The 21,413-nt window shown below is 46.0% G+C and overlaps 7 protein-coding genes across 7 annotated transcripts; 3 read left to right on the top strand and 4 right to left on the bottom strand.

The window, feature by feature from the left end:
* Positions 1-444: 444 nt before the first annotated feature.
* Positions 445-4,280, bottom strand: BDV27DRAFT_140641 (tannase and feruloyl esterase-domain-containing protein; the record flags this gene model as incomplete). Its single annotated transcript, XM_032069697.1, has 6 exons — positions 445-514; positions 548-2,010; positions 2,628-3,005; positions 3,129-3,663; positions 3,733-3,868; positions 3,941-4,280. The coding sequence occupies 6 exons, from the start codon at positions 4,278-4,280 to the stop codon at positions 445-447; spliced, it is 2,922 nt and encodes a 973-aa protein (XP_031933282.1).
* Positions 4,281-7,939: 3,659 nt separating this feature from the next.
* BDV27DRAFT_170799 (uncharacterized protein) lies at positions 7,940-8,650 on the bottom strand. The gene has a single exon (XM_032075417.1). The coding sequence runs from the start codon at positions 8,529-8,531 to the stop codon at positions 8,112-8,114; it is 420 nt and encodes a 139-aa protein (XP_031933281.1). The 5' UTR covers positions 8,532-8,650; the 3' UTR covers positions 7,940-8,111.
* A 3,163-nt stretch (positions 8,651-11,813) lies between these two features.
* On the top strand, positions 11,814-13,125 carry BDV27DRAFT_170795 (NAD-dependent epimerase/dehydratase family protein; the record flags this gene model as incomplete). Its single annotated transcript, XM_032075416.1, has 4 exons — positions 11,814-12,351; positions 12,414-12,602; positions 12,660-12,943; positions 12,999-13,125. Exons 1-4 carry the CDS (start codon positions 11,896-11,898, stop codon positions 13,123-13,125), a joined length of 1,056 nt encoding a protein of 351 aa, XP_031933280.1. The 5' UTR covers positions 11,814-11,895.
* Positions 13,126-13,541: 416 nt separating this feature from the next.
* Positions 13,542-14,817, bottom strand: BDV27DRAFT_152355 (putative extracellular exo-polygalacturonase; the record flags this gene model as incomplete). Its single annotated transcript, XM_032071551.1, has 2 exons — positions 13,542-14,349; positions 14,405-14,817. The coding sequence occupies 2 exons, from the start codon at positions 14,815-14,817 to the stop codon at positions 13,542-13,544; spliced, it is 1,221 nt and encodes a 406-aa protein (XP_031933279.1).
* A 625-nt stretch (positions 14,818-15,442) lies between these two features.
* Positions 15,443-16,569, top strand: pmeA (putative pectin methylesterase; the record flags this gene model as incomplete). Its single annotated transcript, XM_032075415.1, has 3 exons — positions 15,443-15,876; positions 15,955-16,067; positions 16,142-16,569. The coding sequence occupies 3 exons, from the start codon at positions 15,443-15,445 to the stop codon at positions 16,567-16,569; spliced, it is 975 nt and encodes a 324-aa protein (XP_031933278.1).
* Positions 16,570-17,215: 646 nt separating this feature from the next.
* On the top strand, positions 17,216-18,687 carry BDV27DRAFT_152353 (transcription factor domain-containing protein; the record flags this gene model as incomplete). Its single annotated transcript, XM_032071550.1, has 3 exons — positions 17,216-17,402; positions 17,455-17,959; positions 18,012-18,687. The coding sequence occupies 3 exons, from the start codon at positions 17,216-17,218 to the stop codon at positions 18,685-18,687; spliced, it is 1,368 nt and encodes a 455-aa protein (XP_031933277.1).
* Positions 18,688-19,930: 1,243 nt separating this feature from the next.
* Positions 19,931-21,324, bottom strand: BDV27DRAFT_170791 (phytanoyl-CoA dioxygenase family protein). The gene is made up of 2 exons (XM_032075414.1): positions 20,483-21,324; positions 19,931-20,418 (listed from the first exon to the last, which is right to left on the bottom strand). The coding sequence occupies exons 1-2, from the start codon at positions 21,150-21,152 to the stop codon at positions 20,129-20,131; spliced, it is 960 nt and encodes a 319-aa protein (XP_031933276.1). The 5' UTR covers positions 21,153-21,324; the 3' UTR covers positions 19,931-20,128.
* Positions 21,325-21,413: the final 89 nt, after the last annotated feature.

Genomic DNA, 21,413 nt, shown 5'->3' with positions numbered 1-21,413 from the left:
GGTCATCAGGGAGGGAGCAGACATGGATGCTTCAACATGGATACTCCGATTGGGGCGAGCAAAGAGCCAGCGGTGTTGCCTGACGAGAAAATGACAGGCGCGTATAATAGGTGCAGGATGGCCTTGCCGATACGTGATTGACACGTTTGATACCTAATGAAAGCTTCGAAATATCGATTGTGAGAACGTATTATTCCTTATGTCTTTTGTCTATGTAGATCAAACTAAAGTGACATCTATCGGTGGAACAGCTGAAGCAATAACAGATTATATCATCCACCATGCGTTAGCCAGACCAACAGATCACACTAGGCCAAGACCAGAAAACCAAAGAAGAGAGGAGAGTATCCATAACGAACGAACGAACATCATTTAGGGTTGGAACGAAGTGAGTAGAGGAGAAGGAACAGTCAGGAATCGAGCTGATACCCAATGATGCTTACATCACTGCAGTTCCTGGATAACCTCTAAAAGACCGCCGCGAACACCGCATGGAAGAGGCCAGTCTTGAATACTGCCAAGGGCAACCTGTCTATTCGTGAAATACTAAAGCTCAATACTCTTGAGGGCCATACGCGCCTTTTTGGAATAGATGACATCAGCAGTATACTGAGGCTGGTGACGGAGAGCTTGAGTGAAGCGGGTTGCTGGTATTCCCCAAGGATGGACCTGAAAATCGTCGATATAGTCTACATGTTCAGGGAGCAGACCTTGGTGTCCTCGGGGCCATTCTGCTCGTGGTTTATCGAAGAAGGAAAGATCATTCGGAGGTGCAAGCTGAAATGTGTCAAGATAGGTCGCGCGCTTGAACAAGCCTTTCGTGGCCCAAACACCATATCTTTCGACGTGCCAGTGGTAGTATGCGGCGCGATACTCGAGGTCAATGGGCAGGGGGTCTATCACTGGAGCTGAAGGGAAGGGGTCCTCAGTATCAAATTCGAAGTCTACCAGCAAGGCATCTCCCGGAAGACTCGTACCATCATTTCCACTCTCATGTGCTCCTCGCTCCCGCTTGGCGCGTTGTTCCCGCTGGCGCCGCTGCTGCTCGTCTTCATGGGCCTGCAATGTATTGATCCTAGCAATAACGCCCCTTATAGCCTCTTTGAGCTTCTCGAATCGAGTGAAAATAGCATCGTTCACAAAACCGCCCTGCAAGTTAGGTTGTATTTCCTTAGCACACGGATTCACCATGCCAGTAACCCGGCCAAACGAGGATGGGTCAATCTCTCCACGGTCCTCAGCTGCTTGTTGCTCTCTATACCAAAGGCAGAGATGGTCGAGATCTTCATGGGTCAGGGGATGTTGGAATATCGAGTCGTTGCCCCGTCTGATCTGAGATAGCGCTAGTCGAACCTCCCAGAGCCTTCGTTCTTTGCGCCAAGAACGTAACAACAAGAGGAATCTATGGCGATAGGTGGTCAATTCGATTATGTGAGTCTGTATCATCTCTCTGATCTTGATTAGGCTCAGTTTCTCAGTGACAAATCTTGGGTCAAGGCAGTAGTCTGCGCTATTCAGAAGTCTACCGGTCCTGCTAGCAATGGTCCAAAAGGGGGGCTCAAGGGAAACGTGTAAGACTGCAACATCAAATGCCACACGAGCTCTGATACCAGCACTCTCATCCACATGATCTGGGACGTTCATCACCATGCCAACCGGAACTGTACCCAGTCTAGGTTCCTTGTAGGAAGGTATTTCGGGCGGGGACTCCGAGAAAGACAGAATATCGGTGGGTCGATAGGCGTGAGCTGCAAATCGCTCAGGGAGGAACCAGAAGAGCGGGTAGCCACGGTATCCAATGCTAACCGACTGATCCTGGTTCTGAGAGATGCCAGTTCCTCCATCAATGTCACTGTGCTTTTTCTGGTTCGCATGGTGTCTCTCCTTAGGGGTCTTCTCATCACCAGCGCGTTGCTTCGCCTCGGGAGTAGACTGCTTTTTGATCTCACCAAGACTGTCGACAGAGACGGTAGAGTGGGCAGGTTTCGCCTGGGACGGTTCAGCTGGCGGCTGTCCTATATTGGCACATGTAGAGATATCAGGCGTTTCAGTCCTTTGTCTCTTTGGCGAGGGATAACGAGGACAGCTTCCGCGTCGTAATCGGCGTGTTCCTCTCATTTCTTGCTTTGATGTGGTTGCGGGGTGGTATGGTTTGAATACCAGATCTTTCATCGAAGTTACGGGATCATGTCAAGAAGGGACGGCAAAGACAGGCGAAAGGTCAACGGTGTGAAGGTGGAAGAAGGGGAGATACGCAAGAAGGGTATTTCGTGTATTACGCGAGAGAAAGAACACAAATGCAACAGTGGATATCAGGAACAAAAGCACAAGAGTCCAGTGAATTAAACGCCACATGCGCCAAGATCAAACAAGTCACCAATAGGCGACAGATATAAAACAAGGTAGCTACAGGCACGGGAAAGGTAGGATGCGCTTTGACTCATGGCATTCAGTGAACAACAGTCATGGCAAAGCACACTCCCAGTGATTCCCCCCTACGTAAGTACTTCTCCGTGGGTACCTGTGTGATATTAATAACACAACTCACTTCTTCCAATGTTTAACAGTTTCACTAACCTGCAATGACTACGCTGGAAGGATATCCCAAGCTCTGGATTATCATCCACGTACTTTGTCCCCGTAATGGTCTCTGGGGCTACCCCGAGTTCCACCCAAGCGACCAACGCAGCCAGGATATTCTCATGTCTGTTAAACGGTGTCATTGTTGGAGCAGGGCTACCGCCCTGCCCAAATGCCCATGCTCCTGGGCCTGAGCTACAGTGGGACATGCCTGAGATGCGGAAAAAGCGGAAGAAATGGTCAAGCTCGGACGAAGACATGTTCATGGCGGTCGAAAGATGATTGTAAAATCGCTCCGTGTTGAAGCTGGTGATCTTACCATCCTGCTGTCCATGAAAGGTGATTATCTTTCCTCCTCTCTCTTCGTACTTTGACAGGTCGTTCGGCCAGGTCCTGATATCCTGGGGATTCAAGTCATCCGCGACCTTTGCGTCGTGGATATCAAACTCGGCTGGATTCCATGACGGATCATAGACCACATACTGAAACCATTCCTTATTGCCTTGCATCAGCACATGATATCATTGAGAACGATTCGAATCACATACTTTAGAATAACTGAATGGCTTTCCAGCATAAAGCTTGTCTGCGGCCTCTAGCTCGCTCCCTGGTTGCATTGATGGGAATATCAGTTGCCCATTTTCACCATACATCGGACTAAACACCTTCTGCACGATCTCTACCTGCTCAATGCTCAGACAGTTATTTATCTTTTCCTTCGTACATATTAATACTTCTGGACGAAAATGGCACAAAGTGGGATCCTCGATGATACCGTCATCGATACAGTCAAGTGTATCGCACTGTGCCAGTACTTCAGAGTGGATTAGGTTCTTCCATGTTGATACATTTATGAAGTTAGTGGAGTCAGCGGAACCTGTAATAGGAAAGAAGCTTGCTCTCCAAGAGACAAGATTGTTGAAGTCCAGTGCTGGTGAGCCGGCAACAATGCCGTCGAAGTCGTCGGGGAATTCCACTGCGGAATTCATACCCTGCCGTCCACCCAAAGAGCAACCCAGATAATATGATTTTGTATGAGATTGCCCATAGAATGCCTGAGTGACTTGTTTGCCTATCACTGTGCTAAGATGAAGTCTGCTAACCATCAGCTATCTTGAGCTGTGTCGACACACGCGCTGAAACATGACATACGCTCTCCAAGCGAAGTCCGCAAGGACATCCGAATTTTGATAAAAAGAGGCGGCGGTCGTGCCATTGTGCCCGTTGTTCGAGCCGACAACAGCGAATCCACTTGCGGCTCCGTACGCCAAATCCTCATATTTTATACCTGCTCGGTCACGGGCCATCAGTGCCCCTGAAAATAACACAGATCTCTATTTTGAAGAGGATGTCAACATACAACCATCGATACCACCATTTCCAGTCCCCAAGAACCTTCCCGTCCAATTTCGAGGTAGCCAGACTTCTGTGGTAACGCCCGATCTGATGGATGTCTCCACATACAATGCGACACGGCAAACGTCCACCGGGACAATCTGATACGGGCGAGCACATGTCGCATCATTGTACGGAAGACTGAGATTCGTCCCCGCGGGCACATATTCAATGAACTCACGATGTGCGTTCGCAGCCCTCGTATCGGGTGAAAAGGCTTGGCATGAGGCTGGGAAATCAATCCCTGCGGCTGAAACAAAGGATATGTTTACGCCGAGAAGGGTTAGCCACAATAAGGCCTTCATATTTATTTTGGTGTCGATGTGAATAGGTAGTCCTCTGGTTTCCCACTGCCCCTTGACTGTCGTGGTGCCTGACCGTGATTATCAAAAGCTACAAATCAAAAGAGAGAGCAAATGCGCAGAAAGAGTCCGTGCCTTGCGTTTGCGCTCAACCAATCACAGGTGCAATATGTGCTAGAGCGAGGCTGAGCGCCGCGCGCGCCTCCCAGCCTTCTTCAAACCCCAGCGGAATCACCAAAAACAACATCGTTCATAAAATATAACACCTGTAACGAAACAGGAGGAAAGAACCACCAAGTTACCCTTCATTTTACCGATATGACCATATACAGCAAGTGATGTGGCTCTTGAATGCTAGAACAGTCACTTTACAGTAGGTGATCACCTGGCGCCCGGTCCCACCTGCTGCCCGATTTCACCACCACCAGCGATATCGAATATGAAGCAATTTAACCACATATAATTACTATTATCGCGAGATCTTTTGGTGGATTAATATAGTCATTATTAGGACTCTATATACAGTTTTTAACTGTTTCGAAAGCGCTGTGGGAGCCGGATCTCGCGGCCTCGACAATTTACTGTTGGAGAGGCCTCAGGGACTTCTATAGGTATTGTTAGTCTGGTTTCTATAGATTTTTTCTGATATAAAGCTTTGGAGGCCTTCTTTGAAGACTTCTTTGTCTGCTGGAAGTTATTTTGAAACTGGTAATCTGTCTTCTTTACTAGGCGAGTATCCTCTTTTTATTGTTTCTTTTGCTCTGTCTCTAGTAGCTATAATTCTTGCTAGAATATCTGATTTCTCTTTTACTCTTTAAGTAAGTGTTCTTTCTTCTCTTTAGGAAACTGTCGACAGATCTTATCTTGCTCCTTTGAGATCTTAATAAGTTATATAGCTTTATTCTTCTATATTTAAAGATCACGAGTCTACTGAACCTTTTGAGAAGAGTAAAAAACTGTACTACTATTCTCAGGGACCACGAGCTTAAACTGTAAAGATTTTCTATATTGATACTTCTTCTTCTTATTCTAGAGGGCTGATTCGAGGCCTTAATAATATAGTTTAAGAATAATATTCTGTATAAAGAGATAATATATTATTGAGCTTAACTTCTTAGTATTTTTATTATATATATTAGTAATAACTCGATTCAGAAGCTTCTCAATCCTCCGCCAGTCCTCTGTCTGTAGGATTGAGCGTGAGAAATTACTTAAGAATAGTCTAGAGTCTTTCTACTTATTAAATCGAGCCAGAACTATTTCTGGATTCAGTAACTATATCCTCACAGCTTACCATGAAGAAAGGATATTATTTATCAATAAAACCTGTTCCCAGACTAGTTAAAAGAGACAAAAGAAGTCCTGTTTAGTAATATAACTAAGGTCTATTGATTTATGTAGAAAGTCCTCGAGCTTCTTACTATAAGCGGTAGAGAGAGGGCCGAAGATCCCAATATCAAGCGGCTGCAGCGAATAAGTTAAATAAGACAGATATATTATTAATAGGATCCTTTTAGTATTACAGGCTAGTCGGCGGTGCTGGCCTATGGGTTGTGTCACGCCGGGCGGGGGGCGCTTTATGGGCCCAGACTATGTTGGCTTGTGGAGGAAGGTCCGGCTCCAAGCCGAGCCAAGGAGATCTAGGCGCCCTGCAGTGGTCCAAGAACAAGCTGTGGATCTAGGATAGCATTCAGCATCCTTTTGAACTCGTTTTATTTGGGTCGTATGACAGAGCGTTTAAAGTTGCCAAGGGTAAAGTTTGTAGAGTCCCACATTGCAACTTTTGTTTAACCTTGTTTAACAAGGTGTTGATTTTGCCGTTTAGGGCCCACGTGTTTTCGTTGAATATTCTCTCTGTCTGAATCAGGGATGCGCTTTGCCGTAAAGGCTGGTCCAAAAAAGGTTATCCGACAACAAGCAAGGGAACGCAATCCTGAATGGCGAGATAAATACACGCATTTCATCTCAGATTTCTGCTCGTGCCACCTAGTTTATGTTGACAAGTCTGGATGGTCAAAGAGACAGTTTAACTTCCCTCGCGAATTCGTAGAATCGATCACTCGGTCGGTCCAATATTACTAATAAAGTTTTCAATTGTTACTAGTAAAGCTGTTACTTATTAGTAGTAAAATTGTTATTACTAAAGGTATTACTACTAAAACTATTAATCTTTATAAAACTACTAGTAAATTCTACCAAAGATAGTATTTAAAAAAAAAAGCAGTACACAGTGGAAAAATTTCCTAATTAGAAATTTTTAATTATTACCTGTTCGCGGAGCTGTTAAGTTTGAACTACTATATAAACTCAATAAAAATAGATAAAAATAAGCGGGTTGAAGATTTATAGATATAAGGTCCCGATCTATCTGATAATAAAGAGAGCAAGGTATTATAGTACTACTGGGTGGTGAAGATCTGCCCTGAATATGACCCTTATACACGAGTATTTACTCGGACTCGACCGAAAAGCAGAAGCACAAATTGTGAACCAGCAGTTAAAGCTGGCTACTACGACCAAAGAAAGAGCCAAAAGAAAAAAGATCAGAGATAATTGCATTCTTCTAATCTAGCTCTCGTCTGTGCTCAACAAAAGATTTGTCTTCAGCACGTATATAGAAGGACCCCGATGGGGAAGGCGTTGTCTGCTACACTGGCGATAGCGACAACCGATGTCCCGATCAAATCGTCATGTTTCTGTTGACAATATTGACCTTCCTCCTGTTTACATCTACTTCGACTTTTCTCATGGAAAGCAAGTATCCAGTCCAAAGATCATCACTCTGTCCACCCGTTGATCTTTCAACCCGCCCAATCACGACGAGCAATGATACCTTCCCTTTTCAGACGTGACGAAATCGAGAAAAGTGGACGAATATGAATGATATGGCTACTCCAAGGTTGATCAAGAAAAAGTGTGATCCCGCCGATCACATTCCCAAACTAGCAATAAACATCGAACGAGTGCTCGGTGATTAGGGAACTGACGATAACATGGTCCGACTTTATTGTCATTTGAGTTTTGGTAGAATCCAACTACACACAGGATTTTCGATTTTGGAATCATCGTCATCAGCACATTATCACTTCCGCATCTTTTCCGTATTTTCTTAGCACAAAAGTAAAGAATTTATCAGCCCTTAGTGACCTTTCCAATGCCTCATTAGTTCTCTTCAAACCCATAAATAAACAGCAATGATCGACATTCGCGGCGCTAACCGAGCATAGCTAGGCTGCTAGAGTAAATCATGTCTTTGGATTTAATCGTCTTACGCATCGATTCTGTTACCAGGATATCCAAACCACCGGACAATAGTTCCTTAGGAGGAAATGCACTACTATCCATGACAAGGGGTTCATCTACTAGTGAGCTTGTTGGACTAGTTCGCCGCACCCTAGTCTCTACATGCACTTTCTACTCTTATAAAAAGAGTAACCTCTATCTGATATCACTAATGATTTTTCTCTTATTTATTCTTAGTCAAGTTAGTACTATTTTTTTGAGTTAGAATCACCTTTTTTTTTTTTTTTTTTTTTTTCTTGTTTTGAGCTTTGGCAGATTATACAGATAATTACTACACTGTATACTAAAGACAGCATTGCTGAATAACGCGTAGTAATATAACATATGTAAACCATGTTATGGTAAATAACAACATGAATAGCTTGCATTCAGGCATTCTGTATTTTGATGAGACGGCCGGCTTTAAGAAGAGACAATAACTTTTGTATGAATGACAAATTTTCAAGCAATCAGAAAGACTAAAAGACATTGAATCTTGGGGACTCTCATCAGCACATTTCACAAGGCCTTTTGGTAGGAGTTCGATTATTTTCACGTTGGTGGTATTGCTGTAAGTTCTTCAGGGAATGGAGGGATAATGTTTTCATGTCGTAGGTTGCATTGTTGAAAATGTCGCTGACAAGCAGCAGACCATAATCTGATTGGATAACTCCTGTCGGAAAATTGTCTGCAACAATTCTGGCATCTTGTTTCTTCCTTCAGGCAGCGAGCTGCACATGCGCGCAGTCCAATTATACAGCCTTGTCCCTGTCTTTCCAGGCCCAATCGACACTCCCGGAGTTCTCTTTGATTTTCATAACAATGCAGGAGACAAGTCAAACCAATAAGACCGGGCTTGATGTCACACTTCGGGAAGCACGCCCCAAGCATCTCAGAGCATTTCCTAGTCGCCTGACAGTTCGATTGCGCGGTTAAGAACAAAAATACCAGTAAAACAATTCTAAGGTCCATGGCTCATGCGATAGATTATCTGCCTTAGCAGTTAAGTAATATGAGAGTATAACAACAAGAAAAAGTTCTGTCTGGCAAAGGAGTAACTCCTTGAATTTAACGTTGTCAGTCAGGATGGGAGGGTTTTCTTTCTTTCTTTCTTTCTTTTTTTTTTAGAAAAAAAAAAAAAAAAAAGATTGTGCCTGATGTGGTCTCGGATTACTTAGTGAAAGAAAATCAAGCTTTCTCAAGCTACAAGCCTGAGCAAATCTCAGTGTATAAATATATCTTCGGTATAATCAAAGATTAGTTGAGAATTGCTAGCGGAGGGTGAAAGTGAAATATTAATAATTGCTCCCTGGCTCGATGTCGTCACTGACTAGATGCTGAGGTCATCACCAAGGAAATAGAAAAACAAAATTCTGGAAAACTACGAAGCTGGATTTGTCTGAAATCTATAAAACCATAGTTATAGACAATCTAGAGCTTAGCCGTCTGAAGTTTATCAATTGAATATAAAGTATCACGAGACACGCAAAATCTAGAAGAATACCTTGAGGCGCGTCCCTTGGCTTAATCACCACCACACCATCTATTCTAGACCATCTAGGTTGCATGGTACATCATCCTACAGTACCACAGTTAAGTAAAGAATTTTCCAGACAGGGTTTCACTTGTTGTTTTCATTATTCTTACATATTGATCCGTCTAAACCTGTGCTGAACACGAGTTCGGTCTGTCATTTGATCTAAAATACCCAAGCCAGCCACAAAGTTTAATTAGGATAGGGTCAATTACCTCTCAGTGATTTGGTGCCAGGACTTAATCTATCTCAAAATTGCTGGACTCTGCTCTTTTCTTTCTTTCTTTCTTTCTTTCTTTTTTTTTTTTTTTCGGTTACAGTCCACCACCATGTTGATTATGATTCCTATCAACTGTGTTGTCGATTCCACTAACAGAGCAGAACCATTATCATTCAGAGTATACAAGCCGGTAGGTTGCTTCGAATATCGGTCCTCGGATAGCAATTGAAAAAATAGTTAACCGCAGAGAGCCACTCTAGATGGCTATGGCGGTTTCATGGTTTTCCACAGTCAGGACAAGGTCCTGGTCGATTTAATTGGAAGATGCATCCCATGCTTTTCGGCTTGTGCAGATTGACTAAGTAACTATTATTCTCTGGGTCAACTTGCTGTTCGATGTTCGCAGACAGGAGGAGCTGGTTCACGAAATCTGATGGTTCCAAGTCTGTTTCCAGTGAGACAATTAGAAACGCAGGATTAGGTGTATTATACGACCTGCAACCAAATAGTACAGATGCAATCTCTCGTAATTAGCCTCCATACAGGTGACTTGGAACGATATGGGTATATAAACTCGAAAGAAAAGAAGAATGGCTTCTCTAAGATCTAGTATAGACGCTGTGGGAGAGAAGAGTCCAAGCTGGAAAATCATCTGCTGCACCAGTCCTAGGAATAAGGCAAGACTCAGTACACATCACAAGCCCATATAACGATCATGATGTGGCTTTACTGGCAGGAGAGCCCGCATCTTTGAACACATAGTATAGTTGGCAACGGAGAAAGGGACGGGCAACGCATTTTCACCTGGATCCTTCATCTAATCTCATCACCGCAAAGAATGGATGACGGTCAAGCCTTCGCGCCTAGTCGGTCTGGACATCTTGGCATTCTTTTTTGGGTATCCGCTGGAACATGTAGTTATTGTACGTTTCAGTATGTAACGTAATCAGACAGCGGGCTGCGCAGGACACTGAGCTGTGTGGTGGTGGGCCCCACAGCTCAATTCTCGATGATGTCAAGCGCGTCGCAGTCTGGTTATATCGCTTAGCACGTCGGTGGAGGCCAGTATTCTCTTTGTTGGTATCATTCTCACCCAGCGGTGACTTAATCAATGGATCCACAAAAATTTATAGGGGCGCTGCCTTTGTCCTGCGGACTGCAGATCATCCTTCAGTCGACAGTCTACTACAAAACCCCGAAGTTTCTCGTTCAGAACGGCTAACAAATTCACAGTATCTGAGATTCTCTGCTGCTTAAACCTCTGCATAACCTTCTGGGCTGAGACATCGAGGGGTCTGGCGGTCAGCCTGCAGTGACGAAGAACGTTGAGCCGGATAAACATTCAAGATATTATCCTATTGGCCCGATATAAGGACATCTTTACAAGATTCCTTAGCGGCGTTTGTGCTCTGCCATAAGATGGCGCTTAATACTAGTGACTTGACGTCGAATACTTTGCTTGTCAACGCAGTAGAAATGCCATAGGTGTAGTAATCAGTGGTTTAGAGAAAGAATCTATCTTGACCGCTCTGTGGCATGCCCCTGAGTTAGGTCACGTGTCCGTAGGTCGCTCCGCTGAATATCTCGTTAGGTAGGTGAACTCACTGAGTCTACAGCTGAGCCGGCACCGCTAAAATTTCTCGCCAGCACCAGTAGCGCAGTTTTTGGTCATGTGATCCATAGCTGAGCCAGCATATCTTTATATCTCAATATAATTAATAATACTCTCTTCTCTCCCCGCTACCATACTATCTTTCCTTGCTAAAATAGTAAAAAAGTATTATTAAGATACTATTTTAATACAATATTCTTTTTTTTAGATAGGATCTAATTAGTTAAGTTAGAAAGCTAATATCAAGTTTGTTTCTTAGAAATTATACTTAGAGTGGCCACTATGATCCTCCGTACCTGAGCTTTGACTAGTCTCGTCCTTGGCGGCTGATCACTACGATATGGGGGTACGGTAATCTTAATAGCTGGTGATGCTCGCACACTTCGCGACCAAACAGAGCAGAATAGAATAAACGAGACATTGATTTGCAGGTTGTCATTCAGAGAGGCATCCAAATTCATTTGCACTTGGAGTCAAGGCAGAAATCATAGTGCTGCATACTTGGCAGACTTACAAATGCTTGGTAAGGAGCCTAATTGAGTACACCAGCTTCGAACAGAGAGTAAATGAAATTTTTATACGTACATATTACAAACCCAAGAGTTAGAGAATGTGAAAGGAGTATTAACTTGTTGGTAGACCGTGTGATAAGTTCGGGAAATTATTTCGCGCTGGAATTAACGGGGGTGCTGTACGGAGTACAACCCTCGCATCGCGGACCGGAGTGCGGGATAGATTAATAATTGAGCGTTGGTAATCCGGTATGCACGAAACCCTGCACAAAGTCCAATCGAGGCCTAGGATTCGGCAGAAGACATGCATATCTCCACCTACAAATTGATTAACGTACGTCGTCGAGGGAACAGCGTTAGAGATATAGAGAAATAGCTACCGGGGGTTACATACGCCAATTATAAGAACACTGGATTAGCCGCCATCTGCAGTACCAAGCAACATTCCCACATCAACCATGGTCCACAATATCCTCCTCACCGGTTCCTCAGGCTACCTTGGGGGTACCCTGCTGGCGCACTTCAACAGGGCAGATTTACCTCCGTACGGCAAGCTTTATGCTCTTGTTCGCTCTGAAAAGCAAGCCCGATGCGTGCAAGAATACGGCGCAGAGCCTTTGTTCTGCGATGTTGACGACCATGTTCAATTCACAGCCGCGATTGTTGACAGAGAAATTTCTGTCATATATTTCCTTATCGACGCATACAATCAGACACGTCAGGAAATGATGATTAGGGCCCTTGGAAAGGTTAAAGAACGCACGGGAAAAACTGTGCACTTCGTACATACCACCGGCGCCAAACAATTCAGTCGTCATGGCGGTGTTCAAGATGACAGACCTTTACTTGACACCGACCCGACGCTCTACGACATACAAAAAAGCGCTGCCCCGCCGTATAAGTGGTTTGCCCAGGTATGACCGCCCTAGTTCGGCCTATAAACGACGGTTGCTAAGCGAACTCACATCTTGAACAGGGTCTTAGGACAAATGCCGTAGTTATTGACACCGCAGAGGAGAACGGAGTGCGAGCTTATATACTTGCTCCCTGCATAGTATATGGAGAGGGGGAGGGGTTTGGCAAGCGCATTTCTATTCAGGACGTTGCAGTGGTGAAAGCTGCGAAGAAGACTGGTCGAGTCTATAAGGTCGATTCCGATGATCCTGTAAGTTACACGTGTATCATCACGGGCTTTCTGTAATGACACTAACATGCTCGCCAGACCTGGCCTGTTTGCCACGTTAGTGACACTGCTGCCCTCTACTTGCAGATCCTACGGCAAATCTTGGTCGGTAACGATATCGGATATAACAAGAACGGGTTTTTCCTTGCTGCCTCTGGAAGTATAGCCTGGAAGGACATATATGAGGCCTTTGCTAAAGCTCTCGCAACACGTGGTGTGGTTGATGATAGTACGGTAGAACTGGCAGACGAAACAGCCTTAAAGAAAATGGGTGAAGCACTAGGGGTGGACCCATCTATTGTGCTTTTTTCAGTGGGCGGGAAGTATGTGACTCGCTATCCTCAGTACTATCTTCGAATATATGCTAACGTACACCAGGTGTACCTTTACTGCAGTCCATGGCAAGCAGATCGGCTGGCAACCGCAGTACCCACCCGAGCATATACTCGAAGTGGCTGATATCGAGACTGAACTGATTCTGAAGAGTTTGGAGCCTAATGTTTGAAGGGCAACTATTCGGTGATTCCACAGTTAACTATAGAAGTACATTGATAGACTTTTAATATTACATGACTAGATTCAATAGAAGAATTACGACTACTGTATTGACTCGTTTCAGGAACTGTAATTACATTCATGCTATTTTGATGCTAAAACCCTCGAGATAGACATTACATCAAACCGATGCTAGAGCCATAAGATATACCATTGTGATCAAGGGTGCTTTATATACAGAGCTAAAAGGCCCTCAAATTCATAATCCCTACTGCGCTTACCTACAGGTCATGCACAATCCGTCAAGAACACTACATATACTTACAAAGGATAAGCTTTGCGCTTTCAGGTAAGCGAGTCTCATGGCTTTAATTAACATCTCAAGTTCAAACACCTTAAGTGAATGTCAAGTCGTAACCTATGCTATTACCCAGATGCACCTGAGCTACAAGTGACGCCGAGGTTAGAAGGAGTGTTGCCGCACAGGATCTTGGCATCCCCTGATGGAGCTTTCACCTCAAACCCACTGATAGTGACATCGCAGGTGCCCTTGGACCCGCAGTTCAGATTAGCTACCACAGGGTCCTCCTTGTCACTAGTGGTACCCGTGAAGCCCTTAACGACAATGCCTTCCAACACTGCGTTGCCAGGGTTTTCTTCACAGTATGTGTCATCTTCGCCATAACAACTTTGGATCTGGAAGGCATAATCACAGCCATCGACGATGAAATCCTCGAATGTGGCATTCTTTACTGTCGATAGGCCATGGTCTCCACCACTAGGGTAGGTTTTGATGCCTGCTGCCTTGCTCGAGTTGATCATTGTTATGTTGCGGGCGTAAACATTCTGGACGGTATCGTCGCCAGACTTTCCAAGCGAACCCACCGAAATGCCGTGGGATCCTGTGCAAGACACATTCTCAACGGTAACATAGTTTGCTCCCGGTTTGAACGCCACGCAGTCATCGTCGTTGGTGATGGTGACCGATGAGATGGTCACGTAGGTGCTAGCACCTATGTCAAAGGCGTCTGTATTCTTCGGAAGATTGTCCGACGAGGAGGTGGCATCCATTGTGAGATCTGTAAATTGGGCATTTGCCGTGTCGCCCTTGACGGAAATGAACACGTTGGGCGGGTTCTTTTGTCGAAGTCCGGACACCTCAATGTTACTGCCCCCAGTGATATAAAGTAGGGTAGGACGCTTGTAGCTACTGTCTTCGGCAAATTTATCCCATCTATGCAAGCGAGTTAGTCAATATGTAGCTGGCTGACAAGTGAGAGGCAACGTACGACTCTTGTCCATTCCCATCAATAACCCCGGAGCCCGTTACGGAGCGAAGCTTCAACCCGTCAATGTCTGAGACACTGATCATGGCCGTCTTTCCATTCCAGTAATCCGTGGAGCTGGTGAACTGGAGCAAACCTTCCACCTGGAAGTCACAGTTCGAGCAGCCCTTGAAATCGAGTACACTATTCAAGTAATACGTCGTATCCGCCGGGATTACGATCGTACCTCCGTCACCGCATGACGTGATCGCTTCTTGGATTGCTGGGACGTCGTCGGTCGAGGAGCTTCCGCCAGCAGTGGGCGTGCAAGCAGCACGAGGCTTGATAGTCCTGTCAGGAGGTGTTTCGCTTCTCGATGGGGCAGCTCTGCTGAGGCCAAATAGTGAGAGCAGGAAAATGCTATTGAGGCCGATCATTTTCGCACTGATTTACCCAAGGTTCACAGATGCTTATTTCCAGTTTGTACCATTGAAAAATCACGCCGAGCAAGCCCAGATATATACCTTAAGGACTGAAATCCATCGGTTCCAACCACAATAACGTCCCACCATCGTGCCGGTCCTGTCGATCACAGGCGCGAATCCGAACACGAGGGCTGCCCCGGACTCCAGGTAGGGCAAGCTGTTTTGACGGAGAAACTACATCTTCATCAGGATTGTCCGTGAGCTCCGGGCGCTGCCTAAAGCTTGTTTTATTTAAATTGCACTTGATTCTGCAACCGAGATTAGGGGAAGTGATCGTCGTCCGGGGGAACTCACATTGGGCGGGAATACTCCGGCTAAATGAGCACCCGCTTTTATCCTGTGGGACTCCGCGAATTCCGGGCCTTGTACTTTGCCGATTGATGGAAGAATTCTGGAATACCTGAGCATGTCTAAATACGATTTAGAGCTCGTCAAAGGCATGTGAGACAATGTCATGTCATGGGTCCCAGACACGCCGACGTGCAGGGTTTATAATCATGCCTATGAACATCATCACTAGTCGGGTACAGCATTGCTTATATCCGATCTACCTATCACCTGTGTACACTGACCCAGCATGCACAGTCCCCTCCTGAAAATTGCTCTGTTGAGCTTCAGTCTCTGTAGCTCTGCATATGTGCTACCTAGGGACTCAGGTCGAACCAGCGCACCATCCGGGTGTTCTACGGTGGGCAAGTCTGGCGATTATTTAACCATCAGCGATGCTCTCAGCGATCTAGGCTCATCAACGGCGGACGCATGTATTTACATTGCAGCTGGCACGTACGAGGAGCAGCTGACTATTAACTATGCGGGCCACTTGACATTATATGGGGAGACAAATGATACAGAGACCTATAAACAGAATACCGTCACTATCACCCATACCATATCGTCTCCAGAGTCAGGCTCCCTCGATAGCAGTGCCACTGTCAATATCAAATCGGACTTAGTTTCGATGTACAATATCAACATAGCGAATGGATATGGAAAAGGCGCCCAGGCCGTTGCGTAAGCATTTACTCTGTTTCACTTGTCTGTAAGAGCAACCATAGAGAGTTCTAACCCGCAGCTTTTTGCCGATATTAGCCTTGTCGCCCAGGCCGACCGACTTGGATTTTACGCATGTCAATTCACAGGGTATCAGGATACGCTGTATGCGAAATCCGGCCATCAGTACTACATCAATTCTCGAATTGAAGGTGCGTTTCTTCGTGGTCCTTTTTCCGCTTCGAGGTTTACAACTACATCTAGATCGGAATTAATCTATTCACAGGTGCGGTCGATTATATCTTTGGCGACGCCTCTGCGTGGTTTGAAAATTGCGACATAGTCTCAAATGGTGCTGGCTACATCACTGCTATGTCGCGTCAGACCACTTCTGATACTGCATGGTATGCCATTGACCACTGCAACATCAAGGCAGCGTCAGGAGTAGATCTGACTGGCGATGTCTACCTGGGCCGACCCTGGCGAGTCCTCGCCCGCGTGATCTATCAGTACTCAGTTCTACCCGATATCATCAACGCCGCAGGTTGGCATCCTATGGCGGACGGTGCGACGCCTCTCTACTATGAGTTCAACAATACCGGTGCTGGATCTGACACGTCGGAACGAGAGTATCTGAGCACCATTGATGCGGCTGTGACAAAAGAAACAGTCTTGGGAGATGACTACAAGGACTGGATCGACTCCAGTTACTAGCTGGGCCAAGCATAGTCGGTTCTAGAGATAAATGTGGACGTAGCTCCATCTAGCCGCGATTTGTTTAAGTAGACCTTAGTATTTTTCTCTAGAGTATGTTATCATGTAAGCGTCGTGGGTTGACAAGTTGAAAATATATTTTCAGAGATGTGCCTTACCTGGCAACTTGAAGTATCGATTGCATGGCTTTTCTCGATTAGTTATCGCTTTTACATTGACCAAATTCATGCGGGCAGCTAATTTCCTTGTCTTTACTGTAACATCAAAAATGTCTTTATACTGATGGTTTTGCCTGCAGTCGCTTCTTGGTCTCGGGAAATAAATGAGTCGACGGTTTGCCGCCTGCACACCTCAGGCAGGAAAGCATGACTGGGCCTTATAACGAGCGCCCATTGGCTGTACTGTTGCACAAGTGGAGTCTTGTGCGTCTTGGCTGCCGAGAGAGGGATAGTGAGATTCCTGGATGACTTTTGGCGGCCCTAAATCTTCACTCCTACAACCACTAACGGCACACACCCCTTGGCATGAACCACCTCGGGCGATGGACGGGTCATCCTCGACATACGCTGCAGAATCATGCTGGACATGTCGCCGTCGTCGCAGAAGATGTGATCGCTTGCTGCCAGCATGTCACAAGTGTGAGATAATGCAAGATGAATGCCTGGGGTACGCCAAGGAACGGCCCCTTAGGTGGACGAATAGCGTCGCCAGTCGCGGCAAATGGATGGGAAAGACGGTGCCAAGCGTGGGATCGCCAATATCAATCGGTCGGTTACTAATTGACCCCGGTCTCCAAGACCTGACAAGGCCAATGCGAGAGTATATCGCATATTGTATGTAGATTAACCTGACATGACAAGGCGACGTACTGATCGCGGCGCGTAGTCGAGCGAAATTGCAGCCCAGAGTGTGTGATATATGACCTAGGACCGAATAACCCATTCAAAGAATTCATGACCCTGATCCCATCCAGTAGGGGTCTTTGTCATATTATGGTTTCCATTGCAGCGCTGCACCAGGCGCAACGGGAGTTAAGTAATAGCCGATTAATCGGCAACGAGCAGTTTCCTGGAGAGCTGGACACCGTCGAAGGGGCAAGAGAATCATCCCGGTTCCACGAATATCTCTATCACAAACAACAAGCTCTTTATCTGCTGAGAACTAGGTACCTCGAGGCACCGTATCAAGACTCCTACGGCGTTATTGCTTCAGTATTCCTGTTCATTTGGCTGGCATGTCTGGAAAGCGGAAGAAACACCTGGGCATATCATCTCAAGGGCCTGAAGGAGCTTATGCAAGCCCAACTCCTATCCATGAACCTGGCGCAGTCGACAAGCTTAACTGCGGCATTTTCCCGATTCTATGAATATTTCGAAACGAGCTATGCCATGTTAGTATAAACTATCATCCTCTCTTGAACCTATGTTTGTCTAATATCTCAGCTTCGAAATTCTCGGCTCGACATTGGTGAAATCCAAACAGCAATATAAACCCCTCTTCACATCAATCCCGATGATTGACATCTTGAAGCGCTCCGAGTCCCTCACATGGACGGGTTGTCCGGCAGACCTCCTTTACATACTCTCCTTAGTCAACTCGGCCTGTTCAGGTCCGGTCGCTCCGGACCCTAACGTTATCGCTCACCTTTTATCCCAGATCGAGACCTTCTCGCCTCAACGATGGGCTTTTGCAACCCCCAATGGGTCTCAACCAACCGTCCGGTATCATGTAGCATGCATATACAAAGCAGCCGCTTTGATTTACATCTCCCAGGTCTTTCCTCATATTTCGCACCAGCATTACTCAGTTGAATCGCAGCTACTCGGCTCACTTGATTCGATCATCGCTCATTTCACAGCGGTAGGTCCGGGAGATAGTCATTTCAAAGGCCTCTTATGGCCGGCGTTCATGATCGGCGCTGAGGCACGAACTGAACACCAGAGATTGGCGATTATGGAGGTGCTGGACCTTTTGTGGAAGTTTTGGCGCGCCCAGAATGTAAGGTACGCGCTGGAGGTCCTCCAGAAGATTTGGGAGCGACAGACCACTCCTGAGGGAGTGTCACAGCCTTGGATTGAGTATTTATACGAACAAGGGGAAAATTGGATATTTGTATAGTACTCGACTAGGTACTTGATATGGCAACTGCCCGGTTACCTGAGGCTATGGACATTTAATGACCTATAGCAGCAGCTTATTATTTCCTGTATATCACTTAGGTTAGTCAGTTTCTGAACATATACTAGTACACATACCTGGGAAGTGGCCTTTTCATCTATAAACGGAGTTGAAAAACACCTGAAACACGACGTGGAAATGTGACGACCAGCGAAAATGGGGTGGATACGGAAATAGTGATAGTTCCTTCGCTGTCCCTCACGTTAGTCCACTACTGTCAGGCCCGCCAGACACCACCGTCAATGTCCACAGAGATGTCAATAGTCATAAGGAATCTGATATGATACTCCGACGTGAGCCTCTGCGCAAACGATTGGAATTTGACGAGTCATTTGGTGGTCGCACAGAATTGCAGTGGATCACCGATCCCTTCGTCAGATTGGTGTTTCGCGGAACCAACCGACCTCTTGAGGATGAAGATCATCTAGCCCAAAGGATTCTGTGGTGCAATGTTGCGTCAATTCCATATCAATGATGTGACCCGATGCAACCGTTGTTTTTCGCGATGCCAGTGAGGAGATTGAGAAAGGCACGGAACATAGACCTGCAAATATGAGCGACTGTATGTGATATGATGCGATGTTGAATGTAGAAACTTTCGTGGTTACGGGTAATCCTTTCTATCAGCTTTGCTGAGATTTCTACTGATCCATTGTCCCCATGTTTGGGGGAATGTATGGTTTATATGGTCGTATATGGAGTATCGGGTAGCTGATCCGAGAAGCCGAGGCGAGCCGATAAGCTGACAGTCTCGGGCAGTGGAATACTATAGCAGACCCCGAAGCAATTTATTCCGTGGAAAAGATTCTGATCGTTATATTTGAATATTTACCGTGAGACTGTGGAATTAGAGTGCCCAAGAACCAGTGTAGTGTTCCCAGCATGGGAATATGCGACTGGGACATGGTTACTAGTACCTGGCGACACTTCACCGGCTCCAGGCTTAGCTTGGAAGTCTGTCGCATGTCTCGAACTATATCTACCTGTCAGTAGTAGCTTACTCCAGATTGCCATTCGTAGATTCTGAGCCTGCTTGCCTTGCAGGGTATGTGGGTGCAGGAGCAAGCTTTAAGAGATAGGGCGATAGCGGTGATGCAATCCTACTTCCTAGCCTAGAGATAATCAGCGTATAGTAGTCCGTCAACTACGGATCAGCACTGCCACTAGGGATAATTATTCAGACCAATAGGTTATTTCGGGAAGGTACCACATGCTGCTTGTATATAGACATGAAGCGCGCTTGGAATGACGGCGCAATAACAACTTAATTTTCTAAATGATTCCATGACTTACAACTGCAGAGACTAGCATAAACACACTATTAAAAGGTAAATGCACGCTCCATCAAGGGTCTGTGTGCATAAACCGAACCAATGGACTACTATTGTACTGCTCTTTCCCAGATGCCATCCACATCCTCGTCCGGGCTCATGTTATCTACTATGCCCAGTGCCGTGGTCGGCTTCTTGTAACCCAGTAGTTCCAGCATTTTGGGACTCATTTCACGGACTTTACTTCGTGGGATAGCGAGAAATTGATTCTCCTCGGTTCGGAGATGGCCACGGATAAAGAATAAGCTGTGCATCGTTCGGATAGAATCGGGTACAGAATTATGCCCACCGCCATGGAAGGCTGAAGCAAGGAAGATCAAAGCCGAGCCGGGCGACATTTCTGTCCTGTTAACATGCGTCCCTTATTGTATCATGCATGACTCGTGTAAATGGCAATTACATACCTGCAAAGCAAACCTCATCGGCGCGAGCCCACCGGTCATCATCCCATTTATGGCTTCCCGGAACGAACATTGTTCCCCCGTTTTCCCTCGTCACCTCACACCCGGCAATTAAACACCCAAACTGGCTCGCCTGCTTGAAGCTCCATGGCACAAATGGATTCCGCGTGTGGTGGATATTGTGAACATTATCGTCACGGTGCAGAAGTTGCCTCGGGGCTCCATAGCCGATGTTCATCGATACGCTCAGACTAAGCAATGGATCCAGCGTATTGGGCTCGGCGTTGCCCTCGCGATATAAAACAAAGTCATCGCGAAGGATTCGCTGTCGCAGTTCCTCAAGTACTGGGTGTTCACAGATTTGCGCGACCGTTTTAGATTTCCCCACTAGCCCTGGGATAAGTGTTGTCTGCGGAGGAATCGTGGTAAATGCATCGCCGTCGACGGTCGGGTCGAGATGCCGACGGTGCTTTTGGTTCCAGGGTTTAAGGTCCTCTTCGATCGCAGATAGCTCGTCCTTCGAAACAAGATCTGTGAGGATTACTCCGCCATCACGCTCTAGGATTGCGAGAATATATTCAATCGGTGTAGTGGAAGGGACTTTCTCTATGGATGCTGTGGGTTGGTATGAGGGATCAATTGGGGCTGGTACTGGGAGTGGAAGACGAGTCATGGTTATTTCGTGATTTCGACGCGACTATCAGTAGTAATTGGTTTTCGTCTTTCTTGCTCGCCTTGATAGCTGGTCAAGGATAGGCAAATACCGTTCTTTAAACAAATCCTATCCCCGCATCAAGGAGATCAACTGCGGGGACACGATCAGTGGTGCTCTCATTTTTTATCCCGCATTGGGAACTTCCGAGGCTTTGTCATTCTGGGCGCATCAGTGGATAAGATGTATGAGTACAATGCTACATAGTTCTTCTCATTCTTC

This window comes from Aspergillus caelatus (genome assembly GCF_009193585.1).
Source record: "Aspergillus caelatus strain CBS 763.97 unplaced genomic scaffold BDV27scaffold_5, whole genome shotgun sequence".
Classification (NCBI taxonomy): Eukaryota; Fungi; Ascomycota; class Eurotiomycetes; order Eurotiales; family Aspergillaceae; genus Aspergillus; species Aspergillus caelatus.
The sequence above is the reverse complement of the archived record's forward strand: the minus strand, read 5'-3'. Positions and strand labels throughout refer to the sequence as shown.